Here is a 23,474-nt window from a genome sequence, read left to right on the forward strand (position 1 = left end):
GGGGAAGTTGCATTCATGCTTCTCCAAAAAAAAAGTTTAATTCAAAGATTTCGGATCAGTAGATGTTGAACTGTTTGAAGGGCAAATTGAAGTTATATTCTGCTATACTCTTGGGGAAGCCATAGTCAGGTTACGGCAGTCTTACTGGATATGTGTAGGATAATAGAGATCTGCCTTTAAGGCATCTAGCTCCTTAAAACTCTCTGTAGTTGTATGTAGTTATTCTAAATCAATTGCTGAGATAGAACCCAAACCAGGAATAAATTGTTATATCTCAAAGGATACTTACTACTTTAAAAAGAGGTGGATTTGAATGCTGCATGTTTAAATTAGCCATAGATTTGTCCATTGTAGACGTTTGGATCCATGAAATAACCAGCGAAACAATTAAAGCCTGTGTTTTAGGTAAAACAAAACAAAGGTGGTATTACCCTTGTTCTAGGTTTGGGGAGTTATGAAGAAGCTCGTAGCACCACTATCCCTCTCACTTTATTCCAAATTTGGTTTTAACAGGGCCATAAGGCCTTCTCCTATGCATTTCTCATGTCATAATCCTTATAGAAACTCCTGTGTAGATGAAATGTTTGGGAAACTTGGTAAATGGAAGTACTGCGAATGGAAGGATTATATGTTTTTCATGTAATGCAATCCAAAGATGCATATAAATATGATGTTGAGGTTTTTGTGACACAGAACTGTCATTCTGAAAACTGATTCCTTAAGGACTGAGCCCTTTTACTGCTTTTTAGTTTGTTGACAGCGTTGACAAATATCTGGAATTAAACTTTGGAGTTTCTTATTTGGAATATAAATTTCTTTGTTGTTTCTACTGGAATACCAACACTCTCTTTCAACTATGTAAAACCTGCCTAATGCAATTAATGGGATGTGTTTCCTTACTAACATTACAGCTTATTTAGAGTTGTAATAGCCCCATTTGCCTTGCAGATTTTTGAATTGGAAAATGAAGATGGCACAACACTTGCTTTTCTGTGTTGTCAAATACTGAAGTAATACTGCGATATTTGGGATTAAATAGTACCAACAGTGTTAGATTTTACATTCTGTGTAATGGTGACTTTTATGTACAAAACCCCTTCTCTCTTGAAATGTTTCTTTTAGTGTCATTTCAATTATGAAATTAAAGGAACAACACTAGGGCCAGTGTTTATGTTAGTATGATATATATCAGTGCTGCAAGATGTCTGGTTCCAAAGTTGCTTGTTAAAACTGAAATCTTGATTAGTGTTATTTACTGTAACTCTTTATATGCAGTAGTCGGTATTTGCAGATGAAATTTGTTCATCAAATTATTACTGTTTTTTAATAAAAAGGAGTTGATCTGTATAGCAATACTTTAGTAGCAATTAAAATACCAAATTCTCTTTAATTTTACTCAGATTTCATTTATTAAAATTCACCAAGAAAATGTAAGACTTCAGTTGGAACAAGATTAGAATTTTCTTTTAATGGAAGCAAAGACTTCTGCATACTGATGAGAGCTTGCTGAATGCAGCATTCCTGCTTTTGTAAGAAGTTCTGAAAAACAGGTTTTTAAATACTAAACCAAAAACTTTCTCACAGAGAAGTTAAATTAAAAAAAAAAAAAAATGTCTGGAAGCATCAAAAAGTGCCAGCTGTGAATCTAGGGGGGGGGGGAAAGTCAGGGCTTCTGTCAAAGCACCCTCAGCATGCAGAATACTTGTGGTTGATAGACATCCTGGGGCTTGGGATTGTTGAAATACCAAGCTCTGGAGTTGACCCAGAAGGTGACAAGCCATGAACGTCCCAGCAGGGCTGCCCTGATGCTGTAGAGCAGGGAGGTCTCCACCAGCCTCCTGCATACATACCCTCCCAGTTTGTACTCCCTGCTGCAGAACTGGGAGTTGGGCTTTGAGTATTTTCAAGCTGTCAGCTTAAGAGCAGCAAAACTGAAATATTTGCATGACTGGAAACACACAGCTTGAAAACATAGGAGCGCTGGAGTGGAAATGTAGCTTGTGTTCGAGCTGCTTTCGTGTTTGTATCTTGGTGGTTTCAGGATGCTCAACAGTTTCCATTAGTAGAGGTTGGATTTTTGGAGAAGTGTGGCTCGAATTTATCAGAAATTTGGATGTTTCAGGAAAACATATTTGGGGTTTGGTGATTAGCATTTTTCTAGACAAACAGCTCCCTTCTCTCCACCATTTTATTGGAAGATTGCTGATTGGTTATATCAGATTGGTTATGTGCATGACTCCTGTCACTGAGATGTTAAAAAAAACCCCAACAAAAACAAAAAAACAAACCAACCAACACCACAACAGATGTGATGAAAAATTTGATAATAATCAGTTCTGCCATTTAAGTGGGGAATGCAGTTTTTGCTTGTCTTCCTGAGTGAATACTGTCTCTACAGAAGGATGTACTCATGCCCATCTTATTTTCTCTAATTCTACAGTGAAATTGCAGACAGTATAATATCGTACTCATTTTTCTGTCTTCCTTAATCTGTAGGTTATAGGCTCTTTAGCATTATCAAAAAGACTTAAATGAGGTTGCAAAAAATTAGCTAGCTATAGTAGCTCCGCTCCTCCAGACTGGAGGAATGAAAACTGATTTTCATTGCTGGCTGGTCTTTATTGCCTTTGGGCTGAGGAAGCAAGTTTTAATATGTGTATTACTTTTTCCTGTCTGTGGTTTGGTTTTGGTTGTTTTTTTTTTTTCCCCTAGATGGCAAGTCCTTGGTGCCAGGGGCTGTCTTTTTTGTCATAAATATGTAATCTGCAGTTTTGACATACTGGCAAGTAATTGGTACTGTGGGGCATTATATGGTGTTAGTGATAAGTAAGTAGGATTGATTCCTTATTCAGGGTGCATCAGTGTCAAGCTTGCACTGCTCAATTTGGAATTATTTGTGTGTAATTCAAAAAATTCTGTTAGGAAACATAGATAAGATGGTGACTGTAACTTTGACTTTTTCTGAGCAGGGACTAAACAGGGAGTAGGTTGTTTGGGGCAGGGGATTGTGTGTGTGCTGCTGTTGTCTTGGGGGCAGTTGAGTGTTCTAAGTTCTGAAATTGTCTTTTGTGGTTTAGAAGTGACTTCTTGGGTCTCAGCTCTAGTTTTGCTATCAGTTCTCTCCTGCCATGGAGTTTAATTTTCTTCTTGTATGCTGCTAGCTCTCAAGTAGTGATTCACTGAATAAGGTTATTTTGGCAAGGGAGAGGAATGCTTTTCACAATAAAATGTCAATTAAAACATACGTTAATTTTTAGCATAGTTGTGACACAACAGTTGAATTAATAGAAATTTCTTGCGACTTAAAATCTCTTGCTGCTTATAATCTTCATCCCTCACCCCTGGTGTATTTGAAACTCTACTAAAAAGATCTAGACATCTAAGCAGAGCTTAGGCCAGAACCAGGATGCTGACTGATGATCCATCTCTTTTCTGATTTCTCAGCGGCCTTCCCTCAGGGAGCAAACTGGTTGGCTCTTGTTCATTTTTATCACTCACTGTGATGTGAAAGTGATCTTGTTTTTTTGCTTAAGCTATAAACTGGTGCAGGGAAATTGGCACTGATCCTGAAAGAGTTGAGAAATATTTTGTGCTAGTCTTTCAAAAGTGAATCTTCATCAGTATATATTGTGTATTGCTAAGTAAGTTCTCTTACTTGTGCCTTCAAAAGGACCTTAGATCAGCCTGAACTAATCAAAAGTGCTGGGTCTTACTTGCATCCTCCAGGGTGTTTTCTGCAAAATAAATTGCGTCTCTACCTTCTCTTTGCTTATTTACAGTAAACAAAACAGATTAAATTGTATTTCAGTATTTTTGCCCCTACTCACTCCAGCTGCTTTTCTGTTTTCTATTTAAAAAAATAACTGCTGAAACTAACTTTAAACTGTCCAAAGAAAATGTTTCTTACTAATGGTTGCATATGAAGGTGACACACCGTTTTTAACTGTGTAGCACAGCCTCAAGTTCCTGTCTCTGGAGACAAGTGAATGGTGATTTCTAACTGATGGGTTAATCTAAAGATGTGAAGAGCATCTATCAATCAGTGTATGTCAGGAAAACACTAGTTGACTGTGTAGGTATTAAGAGTTCCTTAGGGAGAAGCATGCTTGTCTTAGTAAATGTGACTAACGTCTTTAGAGTAATTATGTTTTCTAAAATATAAAATGTACAATATTTGGAAGATGCACTTTTATGCAGTGTTTTTTCATAACTCATACAGAATGATAAAACATACTTTTTTATTTTAAATAAAACCTTTTTTCCCCCCTCTTGCCACAGGATAATGAGAAAAGGACCCCTTTACATGCTGCTGCCTATCTGGGAGATGCAGAAATTATTGAACTACTTATTTTATCTGGTATGTTCTGTTCCTGTTAATGGAAAAAAAGATAACTCTATGCACATCCAAAGAAATATTAATGTACATCTTAGTCTGTGTAGCTTTTATTGAGATATTTAATGTACTAGAAATTAAATATGTTTGTACTGAAATTTTGGTTTCCAGACTTATCAGTGTTATAATACTGTGTAGTTCTGCTCTAAAATATTTCTTTGTAGAAAGCTTTCTCAGTTATAGCTATTTTTATTTGTAGCTTGATCAGCTTTAGGTAGTTTAACTCTAGTTTAAAGAAGTAATAGTATATATGTTATAGGTAGATGTTAGCAGCATTGCTTTGATTCTGAAATGGCCTTCAGAAAAACAATTAAAGTTGAACATAGAAGATGGCATCCAGAGTTGGTTATATTATTTTTAAGTATCCTTTGCTCTTGGCTTAAATGCACAGAATATAATTAGGATCAGCTGAAAATTTTAAAACCTCTTGTCTTTTTTTCTGTTTATTTGTACTAAGACAAAGTGCAAGTTCTGTAAAACAGTATACTTACGTCTTTAAGGAGAAGGAAAAAAAAAGGTATAAAACCAAGAAACTAAACAAAAAACCTGAAAGCAAAACTTTGATTGAGATACTAAATTGATTGTCTTTGATCTTGGACAAATCTACCCATCAGGTAGCTTGAGGCTGAATTCATGATATGGAGCTTTAAGGTTAAATAGAAGGATTAAAACTTGTAACTACTTTAATCTTCAATCTGCTTAATGGTACACCTTACCTGTGCAAAGCTGGCTATTTACACACACACACACACACCCCCTACACACCTCCCATCAACCTTAATAACAGATTTTGCTTTAAGGAAATGTCACTTTTAAGATTGTAGGAGTCACTTCCAGACTTTCAATTGAAATTGCCAGGCACAATTTAGTTTGTTATAATTTAGCAAGATATAATTTCTCATTATATATATTATATGTACTCACTATATATAATTACGTATACTTATCATTAATAGCATTATGTATATATTATATATTTCTCATGGAAATATTCTATAGTAATAACTTGTTGAGAAGAGTTCAGCTGTGTTGCTGAGAAGGTGGAGGTTTTCCCTATCAAGGAAAGAAACAAGTTCTGTTGCATCTTGAAAATAGATAATGACCCCCTTTCTTCTGAAAAGGGATCTTGGATTTGGCAAGGTTATTTCTTTTTGTTTGGGTTTTCACAGTAATTAAAACCAAACAAAAACCCAAACCAACTAACCATGTTATAAACTTTGCAAAGTTGTAGTCAGCTGCTTTGGGAGTGAAGCTTCTGACTGTTTTGGGTGAAGAGAGTCCAGTTACCAGAACTGTGATTGAAGAAAATATCTCTCTCTCAGGCAAAGGGCTTATGGAAGGAGTGAGATTCTAGTTCAGATATCAATGAAACAAGATCCTGATTGGGGGATGGCAGTAGGGGAAGAAAGGTTAGTCATGCTATTTGGGCACATGGCCTGGGGATAAGTGTAAGAAAAATGGGAGAACAAAGGAGGGAAGTGAAGAACTAAGAATTAGAGCTGTACAAATAGTTCAAAGTTGAGCTGTTGCGTAGAGGAGAGGTTGTGGGGTGCTGCTGTGTCTGCAGATTCTTCAGGAAGACTGGGAGGCATTGATATGTCTCAGATAACATATATTTAATGAAAATCAAGATTTACTTACACAAAACAACGCATGAAATAGTTGCAAAATGAAAAGCTTCGAAAGCTGTGGAATGTATATGCAATATCAGTCTAACCTTGCTGTGCTCATGTGCTATGTTGTGGACTTCAGTTACATGTTTGTGCCTTGCTGTAGAAGCACAGCCTTATGAATTTCACAGGGAGGGGCTGTGCTGGGAATGAATCGGGGTGGTACAGTGAAGGAGGCACAGATGCCAGTTATTGATGCATTTGTAAGTGAATGAAGAAGGGCATTCATTGCAGGATGAGACAGTGATGTCTGCGTGTTAAGGCTGTTCAGTTTGAAAGGCTGTGCTGTACTTGGGCACTAATCTGTATATTACCTCCATGCAAGCTGTGGTTTTAGGCAAGCAGCTTAAACCAGACTCTTTAAAAAGTAGTCACCAATTTAGTCGTCCTCATTTGTGAATGCTGGATTTGAAATCTTTGTGGTTTGTGAAGTGTGAGCACTCACAGCTTTATCTGAAGTGCTGCACCAGCTACTTCTCTGAGAAATCAGGTCTAGGTGTCTCAAAATGCACAAGCCAAGATTTTTCTTTTAACTCTCTTAATTGGAAGATGGGGAACAGAGGTTAAGTGTATTTATCCTCTCCATTTCATAAAGATATGGAAAATTCATCTATTGTGTTTCAGCTGGAAATCAAATCTCTCTTTTGAGACAGATGTATAATGTTACAGTTTGTTATAACAGATGAGCATTAGGGAGCAAATAAAGGACATCTGTTACACAGCAAGGTTTGAAGAACACTTGCCATGTTGCAAGACCTCTTTTTGAGCAATGAGAGAATGGTTTGTTGAATAAATAACATTTCTGAACAACAATCTCCTCTGTGCAGTAGATTTGCATGTAAAAATTTTCTATGTGGCTTTAATTGACCTATTGTAATGTATTTGCACAAGGGATTGAATTAAGTAGCGTAGACTTCTTTCATCCTAGCATTTCTCACCTTGTGAGAGCTTGGCTTTGCAACTTGTAATGTCCTCTAACGTAGTTTTTCTGGAATGTTATTAGGAACCACTTTACAGTTTTCCTGCTGTGCAAGCTATCTTACAAAGACTGTTTACTTTGACTTTTTTATTCTTTCTTCAAACTGGGCCTCAAAATTACTGAAGTCAGTATAAATGTTTCCACTACTCAGTGTCTCTTAACTGATTCTTTCTCATTATTCTTAGTTCTCTATTCTTAGTTAAAGTGCATATCATATGTTACCTAGACGTAGTTTTTTAATTTGATGGGAACTTCTTTTGCATCCTCCTCCAGGGGATCCGTGTTGCTTTCAAGTATGCATTTTGGATCATATGTTGCTGTTAGAATATCTTTATATTACTTTGCTATAGACCTAAGCAACCCATATTGCACATGCTGAAGGTATAACCGATTCAGCCTATTTGCAGACTTTTGTGGAATAAGTTTTCAGTCTTACAAGCATACTTACTTAGTTTTTGAATTCTTGAGATATTTTCCCACCAAACATCAGGGTTGCTCTGTGACCTCTCCTATTGTAGTCTTTCACCTGGGCAAGGGACCTGAAGGTGATGGTTTGGATACAGACTCTGACCAGCAAAGGAAATTGCTTCAGTGACTCCAGTTTGGGGCTGGACATTTAGGTTGCCTTTTGTTTTTTTATCTTGAGACAATGCTTCACTTGTCCCCTGAGGATGTGAACGTCTTGGCAGCAAGTTGTCATACCACTGTGGTCGGTGGAAGTCTAAATATTCAAATCATCTCTCCCTGTTAGATTGTAGCTAGATAAGCAATTAGCATTCCTAAATTTATTAGGTAAGGAGGTGAACAGTAAATAAAAAAGGCATAAAGATGGTTGTTTATAGCATACAGAATGATGGAACAAAAGTTTATATTTTAGTCACTTGAGAATCATAATTTTAGAAGCATTTTCTTTTTTGTATTACTCTGTGAAGAGTTGTAACACCCATCATCAGTTGTATTTTTATCATGTATGTACTACTCTGCATCCTGGTGTACAAATACATTTGTCTACTTTGCATAATTGCACTGACTTTAATTGTGTAAATAATTGATAGCAAACCACTGAGTAGAAAAGTTAAATAATTAAGACTTTAATTAACTGAATGTCCAACTTTTTCTTCTTTCCAAGAAGTCCTGATTAAAAAAAAAAAATCAAACCCTTCTTTCAGTTAAGTCCTGCATGTGAACTGTTCTGGGGAGGTTTCTTGCTTTATAAAAAAATCATTCTTTCTGTTTGTCCTACACTTTTTTTTAATGCCATCAGAATCTATTCTGCAGGCAAGTGACATGTGAGGAGCAAGGTAGATTAGTGTGATCCCAGAATGTGTTCTTTTGATTAGTAACTTTTTTCATGTGTTTTCTTTAAAATACCTTGCAGATTATTACTGCTTTCACTGAAATCAACGTAATTCATGAAAATAAACATCTGAATTATCTGTTGTTTTCTTTTGAATAGATTTAGTTACTATATTGCATTGATACTTAAATACTAACACAACACATTTCTGTTTGTTTAACCCAAGATTTTCACTGCATGGAGCTCAGTGTACACGAGTGTGTGGTCAAACTCAATCTCATTAAGGTTTTGCAGCCCACAAGTTTTTGTTGTGCTTTCCTTTGGGTCAGCTGGAAAATGTAAGAATCGTGCTGACACTGGAAAACTACCGTTACAGTAATAACAGATTTTGGAGGATAGTAAAGATCTTCCAACATTACTCCACTCTACCTGCGTTTCTTTCATCTAATTGTGAAGCTATGCAAGGATTAAAAGTCCATGCAATGACAGTCACACAGCTCAGCTGTTGAAAGGCTATCGCTGCCAAAGATCAGCCACATGATGCTCCCTTTGTTTGGATTGCAGATGTACCCACATGCTGAAGGCGTTTCACAGGGGCTCCTTTTGCACTGGCTGTATCTTTCAGCCGCTTCCTCTTCTTTTGACAATGATGTTGGCCGCTGTTTTCTTTTTTGAGCTGTCTTAACTTCCCTCTGGCAGCAGTAACAGTCAGTTGCTGTGAAGAAAGTAGCTCTGACCCTCTTTGAGAGGGAAAATGAAGCTGACTTATGAAAAGGTAGAAGCGTTTATTAGCTCGAGGAGTCCGAGAACCTTGTGTTGCTCTCTGAAGCTCGAGGAGGTGGTGGCTGAGGTGCGGCAGAAACTGCAGTTCTGAAAAGAAGTTGACTTCTTATATTGACAAGGCAGCAAAGTTCTGGAGGATGGCTTTGACTTGATTGTGGTTTTCCTCTCTTTTGTGGCCAGTGTATCTCCATGTGTTGTTTGGTTTTGGTGATGTGGTTGTTGTTTTGTTTGGTTGGTTGGTTGGTTTTGGTGGGGTTTTTTTAACAAGAAAAATAAAAACTGTTGTTGAAGCATCATTGTAGCTGATCAAAAGATATTCCAGTCCTGTCCCTCGGATTTTTTTTTCACTATTCTATAGATCCTCTACTATGCATTTAGCTTATAAATAGGAAGAAGCTTTCTTTCAATAACGTCTTATTAATTATTCTTGCAGCAATAAAAATAATTTTCCAAGTATCCAAGTTTTCAATAGGAAATTACCCTAGATTTCTGTTAATGATTTCTTCAATTCATGTCTCAGATCTTCTTTTACTTTACAAACGTTTTCTGTATCTCGTCCTGAATGTTCTCACATATTTTTCTATCTAAGGAAGAGATTTCTTCTCCATCTGTTCATTCTCCAGTGTAGTCTGAGAATTTCTGCTTGCCACTTTAAGTACTTCCATGGTCATCTTCTCTAGATAAAAAGTGGATCATTTAAAAAGGAAAAACTTCTGAAGCTAATACTAGCCCTTAGGAAAACAATTTCATAGAATCTAATTACAGTAGAACTGCTGGTTATTCTCAGCAATTTATACCTGGGATCTTCCTAATTTCTGCAAAGATAATTTCTAAAATTATTTCAGTGTACTAATTGTTAAGACAAAGTTTGTTAGCTTTTTAAATGCAATCTAAAGATCTTATTTACATCTTTTACTCCTAAATAAACATTTCAGAGCTTCAAATACTGAACATCAGGTGTCTGTATTACATATGTGAATGAAAACACTTTTGCTTTATTTGCTTGTATTATGATATTGTTCAATCACTAGCACATCTTGTACAATAACAAAGGAAAATATCATCCTTGACAGTCTAAAAATACGGACTACAAACAGAACAGTGGAAGGCAATTCAGTACTTAAGTCAGTACTGTGAGCAAAGATGAAAATGTCTTGTCAGTTCTGTTGTATTTCTTTTCTGAATCTATTTCCAACTTGTGACGCATAAGGAATGTAGCTGCTGCATTCATTGTGCTTCTGAGGACATTTACAAATGGGAAGAATTCTGGTGCAGAGTAGCTCGGGAAGAGAGTCACAGCAAAAGTTCTTACAAGAGGAACACAGAGGTGATGTGCTGAGACACAGCTGTATATAGTTATATGGCACTTTATGGATGAAGGAGGAGGCGTGTGGCTGTTCCTTGCAGGTTTCCTGCCTAGTCATTCCTTGCCTGTCTCTTCAAGAGATGGTTGAGATGCTAGCTCTTATTCAAGTGTAAGGGTATTGACACCAATGAAGTAGCAACTGGATTGCAGAAACATACATTCAGGTATTGATGGCTAATAGCACATTTAAATATGCAATTGCCAGATATGGACTGGTATAATTAAAGCTTCCAGGATCGTTCCGTAAATCAGTGCATGTATTGAGTTGGAAAATGTGTCTCTTGGAACATAAATTTGCTGAAAGTAAGCATCACTGAGTTTTTCAGTAGCTTCTGTATTAGATTTATTAAATAAAACATGTCTTTCTAATTGTCAGTCTTGTGAATGCAACTTTGCAAAATGAAGTATAAGATTCAAGGAGGAGGGAAGAGAAATATGTAATACTTCCCCCCCTCCTCCCCGCCTTTTGCAGAGCAAAAATCCTGCTTTCATATTTGCCTAGATGTGTAAACTTACTAGGCTGTACTAGCAAAGCTGGTGATGAAAGGGAAGGTCTTGTTTAATATTTCGGTTTAGTGCACAAACATGGAAGAATAAGTAGGTTTGTTTGGAAGAGGCAGTTTTAGAGGAGCGTCATTTACATAATCAGTGCTTGCATGCAAGCAAAGATGATGGGTATTTGTGTTGCAGTATTGTATTCGATATCTCTGGAAAGCCTCCAAATCCTTTTCCTGCAACCTCTATGGCATTAAAAGAATTGGAATATAAGAAATTTTACATTAAACAAATGAAATATCTGAGCAGTTTTAATAAACATGTTACGACCAGGCCTCTGAAATCTGGAAGATCCAGTGGGGTGTGGGGGGGGGTTGTTTGGTTTTTTTGTTTTTACAAATTGGGGATTGAGGTACGCTGCACCGTGTTTTGAAAGAGCAAACTGCTGCATAACTGGCATTTGAAATGTGAGAAATGCTCTGGTTAACACGTCAGCAGGTTGAGCTTCACAGAGATAATGTTGCATCAGCAGTGTTGTACAGTGAATTATGTACATACATGTGTTCAAACTGTCTTTAAGCAAACCATGAAGCAAACCATCTTTAAGCAAAAGATATTCAGTAAAGGTGTAATATATTTTCTAACATTTATTTGCAATGATCTGGGGTAGAGCTTTACTTCAGAGGGTGAAGGCTGTAACCTTCCTCACTGTTGCATGGTAGTAGGAGTATGCTAGGTTTGAGGGAGCTTTATGTCTCATAGAGAGGATCTGAAGGGGGAGGGAGGAACGGTAACATTTTCCCCAAATCGTGTGCTAGGGAGTAAAGAACAGCCTAGAGGGGGATTATGTCCTCAGATACAAGGCTGTTTGGAGAAGCTGTTTTATGAAATTTAAATCATTCTTGGCAGCATATCTTCTTGCAGAAATTTAAGGGGAAAGTATCTCTATGTTAATTTAAAATATTATTTTGTTGAACATATCTAGGGCTATAGATCTCCCGATTCCCTTGTTAATAATGCATACGCATTTTTTGGTAGTATGCTTATTCTGATTATTACTTAAAAACTTTGTCTTTCAATCTAACAATTTTGGAACTCCTTTAAGAGTTGTTTGTTGTCGGGCGAGAAACAAACTTGGTGGTTCTTTCTTAAGTAAGTCCATCAGAGATTTAGATCTTTTGTCAAAAGTCAACTTTGTTTTTTCCTTTGTCAGAGAATCTACAAAATTTTTGTGCATTTGAAATGTTAACTTCTTTTAATGTCTACGTGTTACACTAATTTAACTCTGGGATGTCCTAGGCCTAGGCTTTCTTGCTTCTTTGGGTGGAGGATCACTTACGGGGGAGGGCAGCAGGGGCACAGATATTGTTGTGTTGGCTTTGTTCTTTTGAGAGGACCATGTTACTTTTAGGTATCACTTCAAATTTCCTTAGGCATTTCTTTGGCTAATGCTGATTTTCTTTCTTACCAGAAACAACAAACACTTTCAGGTATTATTTTCCTTTAGTCCTAGCAAGTTTGATTAACTCACCACTGGGTAAACCTTTTGTACAGTATCTTCTTGTATTTATTCCTGCTCTCTTCTGATGCGATTTTTAGGGTGTGTGTTAAAGTACCAGAAAGGTCAGTGAACGACTTAGCTGAACCCATAAGCACGGCTTGGACTTTAAGTACATTTTCATTAGAGCTTAGATAACTGCCACCTCCTTGGAGTAGAAATGTGCATTTCTCCCCTTCTGCTGGGCATGGTGCTTCTCCTATCTCAGGCTCCGTCACCTGAGGAAAATCAGGCTAGTGATTAGTGACCTAGTAACTCCCTTAATTCCTTTAAAACACTTCAAAGACATTTGTATCCTAAAATTAGAAATAGAAATCAGTTAGACTTTGAAAGTCCTCATTCCTTGGTTGTTGGATGTAGATGTGAAGTCAGGTGGAGCTTGGAGTACTATTTTGTCTCTTATTTTTGTCTCATCTGCTAAAAACAAGGTGTGGCTAACAATAACCTGGAAGGCAGTCAAGAATTACAGATACATTTGAAATACATTGATTATGTTCTCACTTACTGATCATTCAGGTTATTGTCTTTTGGGAAGGATTACCAAACATCTTAAGACATTTCTGGTGACATTTAGAATCTTCAAATTCTGTATTTGCTCAAGTTCTCTGCAGAATTTGGTACAGTACATTATGCTACGTTACATGATATGGAGCAGTACACTAGGTCCTTATGATGGTTGACAAAAGCAGATAATTTGTGGTAAGATTAAGTCTCTTGAACTTTTGTTAGATTGTGGGGGTTTTCTTCAAATGGACTTGGTCTTTCTTCCCATTCCTTCAAACTTATTTTTCAAAAACTTTTGAACTTGGAAAATAGGATGACAACCAAAGCTTCTGAAATTTGGATAAGGAAAGAGGGAAATCCCTGAAATTGTAGCCAGCAATTAGACTTCAGGCTCTGTCTGGTGCTTGGAAGACCTAGGGTCAAAGTGGGAGTTGGATCCAGCATCAGCTTCCATGTTGTGTTCTTAAGCCTGAAAGGAATGGATTGACTAGAAACTGATCAACTCTGAGAACTGACTTCAAATCTTTGGTTTGCTTAGTATATACAACCACAATTTTGTACAGACTGCTAAGTTTCCTAGTCAGGTTGTTCAGCTGGCCTGGGAAAGACTTCTTTGCTGGTGCAGGTCTGGGAGACTTGGATCACAATACCCTATCTCTCAGCTGATATCCTGACCAGCAGCCTGGTTGCCATTTTGTGTCTTACTGGTCTTCCATCCTTTTCTATTATTTGCATAGGAAAAATTAAAGTTGGTTGTGGCATAACAATATTATGTTTAGCCTGAGAAATTAATGAGCTCTGACCATGTAGCATTAATGTTACTGTGTGATATCATATATTGCTCTATGAACTCATTCCAACAGTATTTCCAAACTATTTTTTCAAAAATGTTACATTTTGTCTAAGCTATCACATCTCTCTAAAGTCTCAGTAGTTTTCAAATAAAGATGGCTAAATTTCCCCTCAAGGTATTAAAAAACCCTATAAGGTTATATATGTTGGTTATATATACACACATATATAACCAACATATATAACCTTATAGGTTATACACACACACATATATAACCTTATACACACACATATACGTATACATGTATACGTGTGTATATGTGTGTGTGTATATATATCAGTAAGAAATTAAATCATTAAGCTTAATCATTAAGTTTTCTTGTTTGTTGAAGTTCACTGGAAGTTAGAAAGTAGTTCAGTTGCTTCTTTCAGGAAAAAAATCCCCAAATCCTTCTTTCCTTTTATTATTAAGAAAAAAATTAAAATCCAGACCCAAGCTTGTGTTCCTTACAGATGTTTGTGTGACCTTTTTTCCTGGGAGCGGGGACGGCTGTTTCTTGGGTATGCTTTTAGAAGCAGAGAGATGTCGTTGTTCCAGTCTAGTTCATGAAGGGAGGTCCAGGAGGTCCTGAAGCGGGCTAGGTGACCTGGCGGAGTAGAGAAGATTCATTCCCAAATTCGCAGTAGAAGAAGTGTCATTCTACATACCTAGGTGTCAGACTCACCAGCCGCAAGGCAACTGGAGGCATGGGGAATAAATGTAGCCTTTTTCTCTATTTTAATGGAGAATTTCAACTGTAGTGGCAAAATATGAGGTTTTTGTTGCTGAATGAAGGCAAGGAGGAGTCAGTGTTTCATATCCAACAGTCTTTTATGTACCTTTGGAAATGCAAAAGATTATAGAGGACTACCTAGTGTAAAAAGATGAGTACAGTTTGATGGATGAGTATTATGGGTGCAGCGTTAGAAGAATTTTCTCAAAGGGTAGGCTTCAGCTGGAGAAAAGGCTCCTCTTCCATTTTTGGCATCATGCTGTGTTAATGAGACTAGAATAACTATCTTCCAATAGTTCTATTTCTGTATTGGAAAATATTTAAGTCTTTCTGTAAATATATTGTAAATTTCTGTTTTTCTTACTTTTTGTTACAGGAGCTAGAGTTAATGCCAAAGACAGCAAATGGTTGACTCCTTTACACAGAGCTGTGGCATCTTGTAGTGAGGTATGCCTTTTTTTTTTTGGACTGCTTTGTGTTAAAATAAGACATCTCAAATTACCTTCTGTTCTTTGTTCTGTTTTTATAAGGTGAAACTACTCCAAATATCTGGAATTGCAAAACACTTGCAACAGTTTAATGTGTAGAGAGTATATAAGTCATATGCCTGAGTAGGAAGAAGGGGGAAATGATAAACTTCCAGTTCTCAGATTTGCTCTCTGCTCAAATGTCATTACCCTAGCAGAGAGGATTCCGCATGCAGTGTTCTCAAGTCCAGGTTACTTCTCTTAAGGTAACCAGAATGGTTCAGTGTGAGGGAATTAGAGATGAAATAAGATTTAGTACAGTTTTTACAGCATAATCTTTGCATTTCCTAATTTTTTACATGCTTATCTGTTCAGGCATTGAAGAAATAAATGGTTCTGTAAGGCCTGCAAACATATTTTTTAAAAAAAGCGATTAATGAGTAATGATAGTATTGAAAATCACTTTAAAAGTTGTAAATTAAATATGTAGAAAGTTTTTGAAGTCTACCAGTGACACAATTGTGAGAATATAGTAATGTAAGAAATTAATTTGTTATTGTTCCTCTATTGTTGATGTCCTAATAAAAATTTTAAATGCCTGTAGAAGATCAAAAAAACCAGAGAAATGCTGAGCTTGTTATGTGAAAGAGTTTATGCAAAACTATCTCCTTTGAGATCCTGAGTCAAATAGATGCTCATTTCAGTATGTCTCAAAAATAAAGGGTTTTTAAAGATTCTGTGTAAATTTTTGTTTGAGAAGGTGGAATTGAATATTTTGGTTATGGCAAGCATTGAGCTTCAAGTATTTGATCCACGAACTATCTAAACAAGCCTTGTTTCAGTTTTTGCTTTTGAATTCCCTGGATAAATTGCATTATTTTGTCAGTAGCATTAACAGCTAAGTTATGTGGAGATCGTGTTATTCAAAACAGTGTTTGAAAATGAATCTCCAAGGGTGCCTTACTCCCAAATGCTATTTGTTCTTCTTGAGGTATTTTTAGGCTGCTCCTTTGGGAGCTGACCGAAGCACCAAATACTGCATTCTTCAGAGCTGAGGGACAGTAAAAGCTCCTTATATCACCAATGCTTGTAGAGAGGAGAGCTGCAGACAAACTGGACATAAATGATAACTTCAAGAAATGCAACCATGGTCATTTTTTAAAATGCGGAATATTTTAAACAAAATACTAACCAAAGGTAAATGAAACATGTAAACCAATGAGTCTACCCTAAAAGCAATGATAGGTGCCTGTCAGAATTTTCTATTTATAAAGATGGTAAGTCATAGGAGCCCACATACGTAGATGGAGAATTGGTTGGTACATGTAGGCATTTTTCCAGCTGACAGACTTACATAGTTTTTTAGGCATTAGATGAAAAAAGCTGTAATGAAAAAAAATCTTGATAATGATTTCAGTAAAACAGCTGGATTTAATCTTGAAGCAAGGACAGCTGCAATTAAACAAGGACACTGAAACATGCAAAACAGCTGGAATTATAGATTTAGCTGTCAACTGCGTGAGTTCAAGCAACTTCGTGTCAAGACTGTCAGGCTTCAGATGTTTATATTTGTGTGCCTGGTGTACTTTGCAAAAAAAAAAACCAAACCAAACCAAAAAACTAAGCAGATTCACTAATTCTTGAAATTCATTAATGCATATGTGCAGAAAAATATAATAAATTATTTTTATGCTACTACTGCAGTGCCTACTTCTACAAAAGGGGTAGTAGCTGTTCCACAATTTCCTTGTTCTGATTATGGTTTTTCTTAATATTTGGCTCAAAAAAGACAAAAGTTCAAAATATTGATTAGATTTTTAAAGTACTAAATCAACTTGTTTCTTAGAGAATAGAAGCTATTTCATTTCTCATTTAAATTACAAGCCTGTGATACAGTATTTTCACTTTTATGTTTGTTCCTATTTTTTTATTGACGGTAGAAGAAGTTGGGGCGCTTTAAATATAAGTTATTGTGATAAATAGAATCAAGTGTTACTCTAGGATTCTGCTCATGGCTGAGAATAATACCTAGCTATTGTACCACAGTGTAATTCGAAATTTCCAATAACTACTTGTGGTAACGTGTTTTAAGTTCAAAGTGCCAACCATTTATTTGTGTGCTCGGTGTTTGAGTTTGAAGTCACTGAAAGCAATTAGTGAATTGTGGGAAGGTCATGGAGTTGATGTAAAATGCAGTATTCATTGTCATGTTGATATCACCAACAGATTTTTTTTTTAATGCATTCCAGTTGTGTGCACATACTTTAATGGGATTTGTTTATCTTGCTGTAAGAATACAGTCTTATTTGTCAAATTTTCCCAGCTTGTACTTTTAACAAAAGGAAATTAATAATCTTTTTGTGAGATGGAATTCAGTGCAACATTTTGAAATCGTTTTCAGGAGTTTTGCAACAGTGTATGTCGAAACTTCTTGTGACCATGCTCTGTTTTATCTGTGATTCTCTGAATGTACGTTTAATAAGCTGTTCTTCTCTTTGCCATTTCTAGACTTTGACAGTTCAAAAATTTTGCTTGGGAAATCGATGAAAATGCATGATAAGTTCATAGTACTTCACTACTCCTTAGCAATGGAAGAAATCCTAAGGAGGTTTATTGAGCTTTGGAAATTAGTTGGGATGGCAAAACAATTTTCCAGCCAGCTTAAGGAACTGGATAAAAGACCTGGAAAGGTTGATTCAGTTGAATCCTGAATCTCATGTTATTGAGAACACCCCCAAATCTGGATTTATGATAAAGTACAAATCTCAAAGCATAAGATGTTTGCAAAAGAACAAATTGGAAATCGTTCTATTCCATTATACTGTCCTTGGATTTAAGGCTGTCGTTTCAGGGCTTTACTAAGTGGCTTGGTTTTTTTGTAAATGCTTTCAGGATGCTGTTCAGGTGTTGTTAAAGCATTCAGCGGATGTCAATGCTCGTGATAAAAACTGGCAGACACCCCTACATATAGCAGCTGCAAACAAAGCTGTGAAATGTGCCGAAGCTTTGGTGCCTCTCCTAAGCAACGTAAATGTGTCTGATCGAGCAGGCAGAACTGCATTGCATCATGCAGCCTTCAGTGGACACGTTGAGGTAAGAGTCTTTTTACTTAGCTTGTTTCCCACTTGTCTTTCTGTCCCTCACATTCCTGATGTTTAGTTTCGCAGTTTAAAATCATGTTTCCCCTGTTCACCTCAAAGAACCCCAACCTCTATTTTGTATTTGAATTTGTCTTTTGTATGCATCTGTGTACAGAATGGTTGTGGAAAATACATGTTACATCATTTAGTTGGAAGATTATTACAGTGTTCACCTTTCTTAAGACCGAAGCAAATTTGCCTGAGTTAAGTGGAGTTAAACTAGTAATAGATACATTTAAAGTGGAAAAAAGATGATATTTTTCTGTTCAGTAGATAGCAAACATATGGAATGTGTTGTCACTGAAATACGGAGGAAATACATGTAATAAGCTCTAACTCGCTGGTTTTCAAGCCCTGAAAAATGACCACTAGGTAACTGTGTATAGGTAGTTGGAGACAAATTGGCAATAGGCTTGCTTTTAGTGATTACCTTCAGTGAATCCCTTAGTAATAGCCTGAAAATTTCAAAGATTCCACAGCTTTCCCATATTTAACTGGGAAATGGTTTTGTTGACGTGGAGTTTTGTGTTCCTTACAGTCACTTCATTATTGCTGCCAAGGTGGACAGCCAGTTTTTTCAAGCTTATGGAATATTCAAAACCAACACATTTAAATCCTTTGAAAATGCATATATTTTTGTTTTCTCCTATGATTTTCTTTGTCTAACTTTAAGCAGAGTTTTCCATTATGAATAGAGGATTTCTTTTCTTTCTGTTTATCTCAGATGGTCAGCTTACTGTTGTCTAGAGGGGCCAATATTAATGCATTTGACAAGAAAGACAGACGAGCTATACATTGGGCAGCATATATGGGTATGTACATATTTCAGTTGATTACTATTGTGGTAGTAAAAAAAAAAAAAAAAATCACCTAATGTTTAGTGGTTTTATGTATTTGTAGGAAAAATATTTACATTGTAAGCATTGAGGTTATCTGTGTGTCTGCCAGAAAACCATTAATCGTATACTTCAGATTGCCTTGTAAATGTGTTTTGGTGGTGAGAAAAGTCAATTTGTTGGAAAAAGAAAAGTAAGGTAAGTAATTTTGTTCTTTAAAAAGAAGGAACTATGTTTCTCAATCAGCAGGAGTCTAATCACAGGTGAAAACTTTTGCAATAATGCTAAACAGAAAGTAAGCAATTAATACAAGAGGCTCCTGAAACAGAGGATTGTTACACCAACCTTGGAAATTGTATTTTAAAAGAATAATATTTTCATCTCTAAAACTCAAAATTCTTGCCTTGCCGTTCTTATTCCAGGAGTGGATAATTACTGTTCTCATGGTATTGATCAATGCACTGGCAATACTGTCAGAGTAATGTACTTCATTGCCTTTTATCAGACTTTCATTTTATTAAGTGGTAGGAATTGTTTTCTTCAGCATAGCTATAATAAATAGTAGAGCTTTGTATCTCAAGCTTCATTTAAAATATGAGCAGTATAAACCATTGGAAAATGAATCATAGAAAATGCAGATTAAGAGTTCTAGGCTGACACTGACAAAGACTTCTTAGCTTTGGCTAATCACTTTGTTTCTTAGTAGTTCACATGCAACTTCATATTGTATTTGTCATTGCAGAATATGTTGTACCTGTTCAGAAGCAAAAAAACATAATGCCTCTTTTAACTTCCAGAAAATGTCTAAAAATGCCCTTGAACACATGCAAGGTGTGTCGTATGTGAGCAGTGAACAATTAAGTTTAAGTATCAGTTTCAGGAAAAAGCTAGTTGAGGTGATTCCATGGTCTTGATTGTTGTTCAGTATTTTAGCTTATTGCTTCATAATTTTATCCGGCCAAAGGAGAGGAATAAAAGCAGTAGCATCAGTGTTATATGAATCTGCATGCCTGAGAATTTCTTCAAAGATAAAATGGGAAAATAAGACTTCATTATATGTAATTTTTTGTCCCTGTTATGTTTTGATGATCTGCATTTTCCGTAATTTTAAATTCTCCAGAAAATACCTATCTATATGCCTAAGATACCATCTTACAAAACTTAAGGAGAAGAACAGTCAGGAACAGAACATGGTCCTATTATTTATGGCAGCTTTTTTTTCAGAGGTGATCTAAAGATGTGTATGTTTTTGTTCCAGTTACAAAAGGAAAATACTACTTGGAATGACTGTCTTGGTGAAAACCTTTATATATAGGATTTATAAAGCAGCACCTTGTATTTTTGACAAACATTTAAGTTAATGTACAAGAAGAGTAATATCTATACTTCCCCTTCCCTGCGTAAAACAAACTAATTTTACTGTATCTGATATAGAACCAAAAAATAAACACACATAAACTAGAAAATTACATGGACTCATTACGTTGACATCTCTAAGTCTAGGATAACTCTGCCTTGGAGGTCTGATCTTAGGCAAAATGCCCCTCAATATGCAGTTTGGTATTAATGCTTATTACTATGAATGCAAGAATTACTTATAAATAGGCATAATGCTGTGCAATGTGTATGCGTAGGGGGTGGTTCTTAAAACCAGACTTAAGGTTGCTAATTAAACATATTTCTCATCTGTGATTCTGTGGCGTTGAGTATCTTATATAACTGCTTTGGAGTTGTTACATTTATCCAAGCAACGTTTCCCAGTTTTGCCAGGAGAGAGCAAATGGAAGCAGAAACTTAAAAGTGGGAATATAATTTTAAACTTGCATTCTGAGCAAAACAAAAGAGCAGTACCGTGTGGGGCAGTACCTAATTAAATACAGTTGCCAAAAACCTTGCCCTGAGTTTTGGGGGTTGATAATGAGTTGTTCGTTGTACAAAATGTGCTTTGGTCCGAGGACTGAGAATTCTGGTCTTTACAAATGCAAAACCACATATTTACAAAATTGGGCTTGTTTGTAAGATCTCAATGGTTGTAAAAGTGATATTCTCACAAACACCTGGATTCACACAAAAGTGGAATTACTAATTGTTGTCTTTGCACAACTCTGTTTCAGGCCCATTTCACATTAGTCTTACGTCTCTGACAATACAGGTCTGAAATAATCTGATAGCAATGTAAAATAAGGCTGTGAAATCCATATGTGAAATGCTAAAAAGAACAACAGACTCTGTTGAGCTGTCTTCAGAGGAAAAGACTTGAATGTGCCAGTGAATTATGAAGTGATTATCACAGCACTAATACTCTAACTTCTAATTTGAAGCTGTATGATACTGCACTTCAAGTACTGATACCATACCTGAAACCAAGAAGTTAAAGAACAATCTTCATTATTGATCTAATGTTCTTTGTGATTTTTGTGTTAGTATTTTGTAAACTACTTACACATGCAAACTGATGTCTGTGACAGGCTGTCCAACCACCTTACTCCAGGTGATTATTTGCAAAATTTTGTTGAATGAAATTTGTGCACGAGATGGCAGAGATCTGATGAGCGTCAGTGGGAGGACAGAGATGTTTTCTGACTTGTGCTCGCCTAGATGAGAGAAAAGTCTTCTGTTCTTCAGATAAGCTACATTTATTCCAATTTTAGTCAGTGCTATTTCATAGGCTATTAACAGGAAACAGTTAATGAACAGTGTTTGGATGGGAAGAACGTAATTTATCTGATGTTGATCAACCTGAATGTAATTTATCTGATGTTGATCAACCTAAATATCCTTGCAGACAATAGAGTAGAAAAAGCTTTTGAAAGTCTTCAAACAAGGAAAAAAAACCTGTGACATTCTCCCTCACAATTTAGAGCCATTTTACACTGCTCCAATTGTTTGAAGAAGGCCTTAAAGCTTTTCCACCATATAAAACTGACCGTAGAATAAAAAAGAAGTTACGCTTTCGTCACTCTACTATAAATAACTTTCTAGGGTTATATCCATTGTTTCCCTTCCTTCCTGCTTTTCACCCGGCTCCATTGCTGTCCAGCTGCATTGCTGCGACTAAAATGGACTTTCATTCTTGTGTGCTAGCGTCGCCCTCATTAGTGCATCGGGATGTCTCCTCAGCGCTTCCCACTTCAAGTACCTTGCTCTTCTGTTTGAGTGTCTTCCACTGATTGCTGCTTGCGTTTTCAATGCAGGTCGGGGATTTTTTGGTTTTTTCTTCTCTTTAAAGTTTTTCTGCCACTGTTCTCTTCAGTGTCTCTCTTCCTTTCACTGCTTTCAATATCTTCTGTACTTCTGTCTCTCATATAAGGCTTGTTTTCATTCTTGTCCCCGTTATATTTGGATCAGAAAACGAGTATCATGTTTACATTTCTCTTTCTCTTCTTTCCTACAATACTGAAGTAATTGAGAAGTGAAATATTGCAGCACTTCACACTGCACTGGTAAACTCTATGTTTCTGATCAGTATAGCTAGGTGAAATGTCGTTTTGTATGTTCTTGGGCATGAGCATAAAATACGTATCATGGTGACTGAATGTTTATCAAAATACCTTTGTCTCTATTCCTTTGGGTAGACACTTCCTATTCAAACTTTTGCAAATTCTCTTAGTCATTGAAAAAGCGAAGACCCTCACTTTTTATGAAGCACTTAAACTGAAGGCTGGATTTGATACTTTTTACTTATGTGTCTGACTGGGTAGGCATAAGTATTCAGTGTGCCTCTCACCACTTTTTTAGCTAAGGTAAGGGTGTCACTTGAAAGGTAAAACAAAGATTCCCATATCTGTCTGTATGGGTCAGTTGCAAAGGTAGAGCACTAAATGTATCTTGGTGTATTTAACTCAAGTGTGCTCCTTTATTCTGCAGACTTTGTCATGATTATCCATGTGTTTTCAGTGATTGACTGGTTTGGTGGTTAAATTAACAACTGAGCAAGAATGGCAGATTTTTTTGGTTACCCCATTTGCATAGCTTTTCTCTTAGCGTGCAGTGTCACAACTGCATGCAAGCTAGTGGGGGAGCATGCGGGCACGGTGAAGGGCAAAGCTGGTTGCCTTTTGCAGCAGCGGTGCGGCATTGGGACCCCTGGCCCAGCCACAAAGCTGGCAGTGAGAGCGGCTGCCTGCTGCTTCAGGGTGGACTCCCCGCCCTCCCTTCCCTTTTCCACCCTCTTACCTGGAACTTCCTCCCAGTAATTTTTTCAAAGTTTATAAATTTTTATAAAGTTTTTAAATTTTTTCAAAGTGTAATTTTTTCAAAGTTTATGCTGAAGGCCTTAAAAACCTTAACGGGCATGTTTGCAGTTGAGGTGAAGGTGGAAGACTGACAGTCACATTCTCTCTCAAGTTGTTAACAGAAATTTGCAGTAAATGTTTAATAATTACAAAGTTATTTCACCTCTCCAGTTCTCAAATCTTCCC

The 23,474-nt window shown here is 36.5% G+C and overlaps 1 protein-coding gene across 2 annotated transcripts in view; it reads left to right on the forward strand.

Moving 5' to 3' along the window:
• The window catches only part of ANKRD28 (ankyrin repeat domain 28), a 127,046-nt gene that overhangs the window by 63,459 nt on the left and 40,113 nt on the right, over window positions 1-23,474 (forward strand). For both annotated transcript variants that reach the window (XM_072854036.1, XM_072854035.1), the window contains exons 3-6: window positions 4,279-4,357; window positions 14,987-15,057; window positions 17,970-18,170; window positions 18,942-19,029. In XM_072854036.1, the coding sequence (XP_072710137.1) occupies window positions 4,279-4,357; window positions 14,987-15,057; window positions 17,970-18,170; window positions 18,942-19,029 (439 nt within the window). The remainder of the gene's footprint in view (window positions 1-4,278; window positions 4,358-14,986; window positions 15,058-17,969; window positions 18,171-18,941; window positions 19,030-23,474) is intronic.

Source organism: Ciconia boyciana, chromosome 2 (assembly GCF_034638445.1).
Source record: "Ciconia boyciana chromosome 2, ASM3463844v1, whole genome shotgun sequence".
NCBI lineage: Eukaryota > Metazoa > Chordata > Aves > Ciconiiformes > Ciconiidae > Ciconia > Ciconia boyciana.